General features: G+C 37.5%; 1 protein-coding gene across 1 annotated transcript; it reads right to left on the bottom strand.

Moving 5' to 3' along the window:
* Positions 1–482: 482 nt before the first annotated feature.
* ATP6V1E2 (ATPase H+ transporting V1 subunit E2) lies at positions 483–1163 on the bottom strand. Its single transcript, XM_036926065.2, is given in 1 exon segment — positions 483–1163. A coding segment is annotated over 1 exon segment (681 nt).
* Positions 1164–7914: the final 6751 nt, after the last annotated feature.

The raw sequence follows: 7914 nt of genomic DNA, 5'->3' as shown, positions 1-7914 counted from the left end.
GAGCATTAACCCCTGAGTGCCAGGGTTTCTGAACACTGGTCATATGTCCAGAAGTTGGCTCTGTATACATGATGAAAATCTCTAAACCTCATTAAATAACATAAGTACAGGGAGCTGAAACAAAAGAAGGAAACCCTTCACATACATATTAAAGAAATTTACATCACTCAGACCCATAGGCCAAGAATATCATTCATATCTCACCTAGAGGATAAAGAGCAGACATCTTTACTCCTTTCAATCCAGACTACAGAACTGACCAGAAGCTGTGCTATATAGATGAACTGGAACTAAATTTCTAAGCATTAAATCAGACTTTATTCCAAAATATAATGTCTTTAGCTTTTTGAAAGGTATTTCACAAAAGGAGATGGAATAATATCAAAGCAAAAAAGAGGAGGAAACATTACTAGTTTCCTTTGCCCTAATAATTTATGCTTTTATGGCTTAACAGTTCAATATGAGCTTTGCTTCCCAGAGGCTTATATAAAAAACTTTCTGTTGGCATTGGCTCCAAACAAGGCTTTTCATATTTCTGGCATCTTTTGCTGCGCTAAGAGATCCAGTCGACTTTCTAAGGTATTAGAAACCTTTATTCTCTGATCACCACTGTAGACCTCCACACCTCCAGCTGCGTTTGTAGCCAGGTGCACCTCTTGATCAACTTGAACTTCCACACATTTTTGGGAGACTGTTACATATTCAGGGATGGCTTTTTGCACTGCAGCCTCTACCAGGAGGAGGTCCTGTGGCCTGCAGCATACAATCGCCATGGGCTCCAGCAATCAGAGCAGACCTTGGAGCACGAGTTTATCCAGCAGCCCCCAGTAGACTGTTGGGTCCACCACAGTCCTGCTGAGTCTCAGTTTTAGATCGTTCAGTAACTCTGAGATGAGGTCATCTCGGGCTCTCAGAACTTTCAGCCTTGCCTGATTCCTCATGGTAGACATATGAATTTCCTTCTGCTGCTCTATTTGTTTCTCCTTCTTCTCATAATATTCCATAATCTTTAGTTGTTGCATTTTCACAAGGCATCCTTTCTCAATGTTGAACTCTTCCTCAGCTTTGGCATCTATTTCTTCTGCCTTCTCATTGGCTTCCTGCTCAATGAAAGCCATCATGTGCTTAACCTGCTTCGGCACATCAACATCATTCAAGGCCATGGCTGCTCCTGGAACGGGAGGTGGAGAGAGAACTGGCAGACCTCTGGTTCCTTTGATTTAGGGCAGAGTTTCCAGAGTGTCTTGAGTCCCACTTCCTTAGCTGCGGAATATACATGGGAGGAAGGAAAGAGTCAGAGTCCAGAGGACAGGATCATGGAGGCCATCAACCCACTGCTCATCTAATGGATGAGGAAACTGAGACCCAGAAGGAAAGCAACCTGTTTGAAGTCATACCCTTGAAGAACAGAGATTTGAACCTGGGTTCCCGGAATTCTACCTCTACTACACTCACTACCTGTTTATCATCAAATAATAATGGGTCAATTAGGGCAGTCCTAGTCCAGAAGTTTTCTAGTCCATGATGGCTTAAGACTCAGACAGCAAGTTAGCAAAATGCAAATGCCAAATTAATACAGAAATGGAAAATGCAAACACATTTTGGGCTGGAGAGGGCTGTGGAGACCCTATGAAACTCATGGTCAGACAGTATTCAATCCAGGAAGGCTTCCTGGAGGCAGAAGGGTTTCAAGAGCCTCAAATGATACAAAGAGACAATACTGGTAGGCAGATGGTAGCATCTTGGAGAAAACTGGGAAGTGGGAGGGGTTTAAAGTAGTCTTTTCATTGGAAGTGGTTTCCAAACCTACATGTGCATCTGAATCACCTAGGGGGGTCTTTCAGAAATACAGTTTTGAAATTTTCAGAAATTTCCATTTTTGTTTGTCTCAGGATATTTCTATGTCCCTTTTGATTTGTTCTTTGACCCACTGATTTTTCAAGAGTGTGCTGTTTAATTTCCAGATATTTATGAATTTTCCAGTTTTCCTTCTGCTATTATTTCTAGTTTCATTCCATCATGGTCAGAAAAGACACTTGGTATGATTTCAATCAATTGAAACTATTTGAATTAGAATCTTCATCAGTGGGATCTGAGAATCTATATCTCAAAAAACCTTAACAAGCTTGGGAAAATGATACTGAATAAAATAAGACTTACAGCAAAGAGAAAAGGTTAAAAAGAACCAAATGGAAATTTTAGAGCTAAAGAATACAATCACTAAATTGAAAATTTCACTAAAGGGGTTCAACAGCAGATTTGATTGTGGAGAATAAATCAGCAAATTCAAAGACAGGTCATTTGAAATTATCTGGTCAGATACAACAACAATAAAAGAGTGAATAAAGCCTAAAGAACATAAAGGGCATCATTAAGTGGACTAATATACACATTATAGGAGTCTCGGAAGGTGAAGAGACAGAGAAAGGGGAAGAAAGTTTATCTGAAAAAATAGTGCCCCAAAAGTCCCCAAATATGAGGAAGGAAATAGACATCCAGATTCACACTGAAAATGAGAAAGGAATCAAATCATGTCATTAAAACAAATCAATGAAACATAAAAGAAGACAGCAAGAGAGGAAAAGGGGGCAAAAAAAAAAAAGCAAGACAGACAAAAACAATGAACAAAATGGCAATAACATGTCCTTCCCTGTCAGTAATTACCTTAAATATAAATGGATTGCCCCCTAAGCAAAAAACATAGAGTGGCTGAATGGATGAAATTTTTAAAAACCCAATATATATTATCTTCAAGAGGTACACTTTAGATTTAAGGAAACACATAGGATATAAGTGAAAGGATGAAAAAAGATATTCTGTGCAAACAGTAACCGAAAGAGAGCAGAAGTGGCCATATTTGCATACTTACACAAAATAGACTTTCGGTCAAAAACTGTCACTATCTTTATCATTTATCATATATATTATATAGTGATAAAAAATTCACCAGGAAGATATAATAATTATAAATATATATGTACCCAATAACAGAGAACCCAAATATATGAGGAAAACATTGACAGAAGTGAAGGGAGTAATAGCCAGCTACACAATAATGTGAGGAGATTTCAATATCCCATTTTCAAAACTGGATAGAATATCCAGACAGAATATGAATAAAGAAACAGAGGACTTGAATAATATAGACTAAATGGACCTAAAGGCCATATAGAACATTCTACCCAACATCAGCAGAATACACATTCTTCTCAAGCACACATAGAATATTGTTCAGCATAAATCACATTAGGTCACAAAACAAGTTATAACAAATTTGAGAAGATTGAAATCATACCAAGTGTCTTTTCTGACCATGATGGAATGAAACTAGAAATTAATAGCAGAAGGAAAACTGGAAAATTCATAAATATCTGGAAATTAAACAGCACAGTCTTGAAAAATCAGTGGGTCAAAAAAGAAATCAAAAGGGACATAGAAATATCCTGAGACAAACAAAAATGGAAATGCAACATATCAAAACTTATGGGATGCAGCAAAAGCAGTACTAAAAGGAAAGTTTATAGCAGCAAATGCCTACATTACAAAAGAAAGATTTCAAGCAAACTAACTTTACATCTCCACGATCTAGAAAAAGAAGAACAAACTAAGCCCAGAATTAGCAGAAGGAAGGAAATAATAAAGATCAAAGCAGAAACACATGAAACAGAAAAATAGGGAAAAATCAATGAAACTGAGTTGGTTTTTGAAAAGATAAAACTGACAAACTTTTAAACTAGACTAAGAAAAAAAGAGAAGACTCAAATAAATAAAATCAGAAATGAAAGAGGAGGCATTATTACTGATGCTACAGAAATAAAAAGGATTATAAGAGTCTACTACAGAAAATGATACACAATAAATAGGAAAACCTAGAAGAAATAGATAAATTCCTGAAAATACACAACCCACCAAAACTGAATCATGAATAAATAGAAAATCTGAATATATCTATAACTAGTAATGAGATTGAATCATAATCAAAATCTTCCCCCAAAACCCAAACCCAGGACCAAATGGTTTCACCAGAAAATTCTACCAACAATTTAAACATTAATACCAATCTCTCTTAAAATCTTACAAAAAATTGAAGAGGAGGGAATTTCCAAAGTCATTTTATAAGGCCAGCATTACCCTGACACCAAAGCCAGACAAAGACACTACAAGAAAAGAAAACTACAGGCCAAATTCCTTCATGGACATAGATGTAAAAATCCTCAACAAAACACTAGTAAATGAAATTCAAAGCACATAAAATGGATCACACAGCATGACCAACTGGGATTTATCCCTGGGATGTAAGTATTGCTCAACGTACAAAAATCAATCAGTGTGAAACACCACATTAACAGAGTGAAGAATAAAATCACATGATCATTTCAATCAATTCAGAAAAAGAATTTGACAAAATTCAACAACCCTTCATGGTGAAAACACTGAACAAACAAGGAATAGAAGGAAAGTAACTCTATATAATAAAGGCCATATATGAAAACGGCACAGCTAACATCATACTCAACAGTGAAAAACTGAAAGCTTTTCCTGTAAGATCAGTAACAAGGCAATGGTGCCCACTTCTCCCACTTTTATTCAACATAGTATTGGAAGTCCTGGCTATAGCAAATGGGTAAGAGAAAGAAATAGAAGTTATCCAAATTGGAAAGAGAGGAGTAATAGTATCTCTATTTCCAGATGACATGATCTTATACCTAGAAAACACTAACAATTCCATAAAAAACCTGTTAAAATGAATAAATGACTTCATCAAGATTGCAGGATACAAAATCAATATACAAAATCAGTTATTGTTCCTAAACCCTAACAGTGGAAAGTCTGAGAAAGAGATTAGGAAAACAATCCCATTTACAGTACCATCAAAATAAACAAAATACTAGGAATGAACTTAATCAAGGATGCTAAATACTTGTGCACTAAAACTAAAAAATACTGCTGAAAAAAAATTAAAGAACAAATAATGGAAAGACATTCCATGTTCATAGATTAAAACTTAATACTGTTAAGATGTTCATACTACCCCAAAAGATCTGCAAATTTAATAAAATCCCTATCAAAGTCCCAATGGCATGTTTTTGAAGATACAGAAAATTTGTATGGAACTACAAAGGACCCTGAATAGCCAAAACAATCTTGAAAGAGAACAAAGTTTGAGGACTCACACTCCTGACTGTAAAACATTTACAAACCTGCAGTAATTAAAAGAGTATGGTACTGGCATAAAGACATACAAAGAGAGCAATGGAAAAGAATAGAGAGCCTACAAATAAATCCACTCATGTACAGTAAAATGATCTTCAACTTCAAGACTACACAATGGGAAAAGGATAGTGTCTTTAATAAATGGTGTTGGGAAAACTGAATATCCACATGTAAAGGAAAGATGTTGGACTCTCATCTTACAAGAATCAACTCAAAATGTATTAAAGACTTCAACATAAGACTTAAAAATAAAAAACTCCTAGAAGAAGACATAGGGGAAAGGCTTCATGATATTGGTCTTGGCAATGATTTCCTGACATGACACCAAAGGCACAGGCAACAAAAGCAAAACAGGCAAATGGGACTACGTCAAACTCAAACTCTGCACAGCAGAGGGAACAACAATATAATGATAAGGCAACCTATGGAATGGGGCAAAATTTTTGCAAACCATATGTCTGATAAGGGGTTAATGTCTGATATTATAAGGAACTCCTACAACTCAAAAGCAAAGAAAAAAACACATTTTTTAAATGGGCAAAAGATTTGAATAGATATTTCTCCATAGAAAACACACAAATGCCCTGAAGGTTCATGACAAAATGCTCAACATCACTAATCATCAGGGAACTACAAAGAAGAACCACAGTAAGATACCATCTTGCACCCATTAAGACAGTTCATTATATGTATTTTTAAAAAGGCAAAAAATAACAAGTGTTGATGACGATGTGGAGAAAGTGGAACCCTTGTGCACTATTGGTGGGAATGTAAAATGGTGTAGCAGCTATGGAAACAGCATGGAGGTTTCTCAAAAAATTAAAAATAGAACTTCCATATGATCCAATAATCCCACTTCTTGGTATTTATGCAAGGAATTGAAATCAGGATCTTGAATTAGCACTCCCATGTTTGTTGCAGCACTATTCACAATAGCCAGGATATGGAAACAACCTGAAGGCACTTCTACCAGTGAATGGATAAAGAAAATGTGGTATATACACATAAAACAGAATATTATTCAACCTTAAAAAAGAAAAAAGCCTATGATATCTTGCAACATGAATGAACCTAAGGGTGATATAAGACAGTGATATAAGACAGTCACAGAAGGACAAATACTGCACGATTCCATTTATGTGAGAGAGCTAAAGTAGTCAGACTTTCAGAAGCAGAAAGTACAATGGTGGTTGTCAGGGGTTGGGGTGGGGATAATAGAGAATTGCTGTTTAACAGATTGGAGTTTCAGTCATGCAAGTTCTAGCGATCTGCTGTATAATAATGTGCATACATTAACAATACTGTACTGTACTACTGTATACTCAAACAGTTAAGAGAGTAGATTTCATGTTATGTTTTTTTACCACAATTAAAACAAACAGAGATAGACTGCTGTCCCAGAAAAATGCACCATTCACAACCCAGTGTTTGTGACAAAGACCCAGACTTTGGAGTCAAAGTTATTGACATGACACCAAAAGTTATTGGAAGTAAAAAAGAAAATGATTTAGCCCATTCATTCTTCATTATTTTAGGATGTAATTTTTTAAACTGCATTTTTGTAAATAGAACAAATATTTTCCACTCCTAAATAAGACAAGTCAGTTAGTTAAGCGTTTTTTTTTAAAAGGCTCCCTGGGTAACCCTGCTGGTCACTAGCTTTTATTGCCGCTGGGAATCACAACAGAGAGCATGGGAGATCCAAGAACCCCAGGTTATGTGTGTAGAGAAAAAAAAGTACCAGCTGAACCCTTACCAGACTCAGCCAAGGACTGGCCTTTGCTCTGGCGCCGGGAGTCTGCAAGCAGAATGTGGAACTTGGAATGCACCCTGGAACCTGGCACTGTTGCTTCCTTCTTTCTGCAGATGACCCTCACCTTCAAGCTGACAGGCAGCTTGAATCTAAAGAGCCAGACTGTCACTGGGGAAGGCTGGCCAAGCCTGCCAAGTGGAAGCCAAGAGGGATTTCCTTGGCACACAGGCCATTGCTGGGGGCTACCCTTTCCTGCTTGGAATATCAATTAAGTTGGCACATGATGGGCATCAGCTCTGGGGTGGGCTCTCTGTAACCAAGCCCTGAGAAACAGATATGTGTGTGAAACCAGGCAGCCAGTTTATTAATTTGCTAATGAAAAATACAGCTGTCATGTTGGCAGATCATGGCCTTCTTTCTCTGTGTGTGGGTTGCATGGACAGCCCAATCCAAAGGTGGTTTAATGAGAAGCCCGAGAGAGCAAAATTTGCCAGATGGTCTTTAAGAGTGTCACAGCCACCACAGGGCCTGGTGTGCTCTGGTCTGCGAGGGAGGACATCCTTTCCAAGCCCAGATAGGTCTAAAGAGGGCACTGCCGGCCTCCATGGTGGGGCTTTGGAGTCCAGCTGCCAGCATTCAGATCCTAGTTCTTCATTTACCATTTGTATGACTCTGGGAAAGCAGCTCACCGCTTGAAGCCTTGGTTTCTTATCTGTATAATGGAAATAATGATAGCATCCACATCCTAGGAGTACCGTGAGGATTAGATGAAAGAAGTGAGGTTTAGAATTACACTGGACAGGTAATCCATCTTCATGCTGGGTAGTTATTGCCATCATCGTTACTACTGCTACTGTTATTAGCTCTTCTCTGCTTCAGGTCTCATTCCTCATCCCAGGCACTCTGTGTGTGTACAGAGTACTTAGGACTGATCTGATATTCACTCC

The sequence above is a fragment of the Manis pentadactyla genome, chromosome 2, assembly GCF_030020395.1.
Source record: "Manis pentadactyla isolate mManPen7 chromosome 2, mManPen7.hap1, whole genome shotgun sequence".
Taxonomy (NCBI): Eukaryota; Metazoa; Chordata; class Mammalia; order Pholidota; family Manidae; genus Manis; species Manis pentadactyla.
The sequence above is the reverse complement of the archived record's forward strand: the minus strand, read 5'-3'. Positions and strand labels throughout refer to the sequence as shown.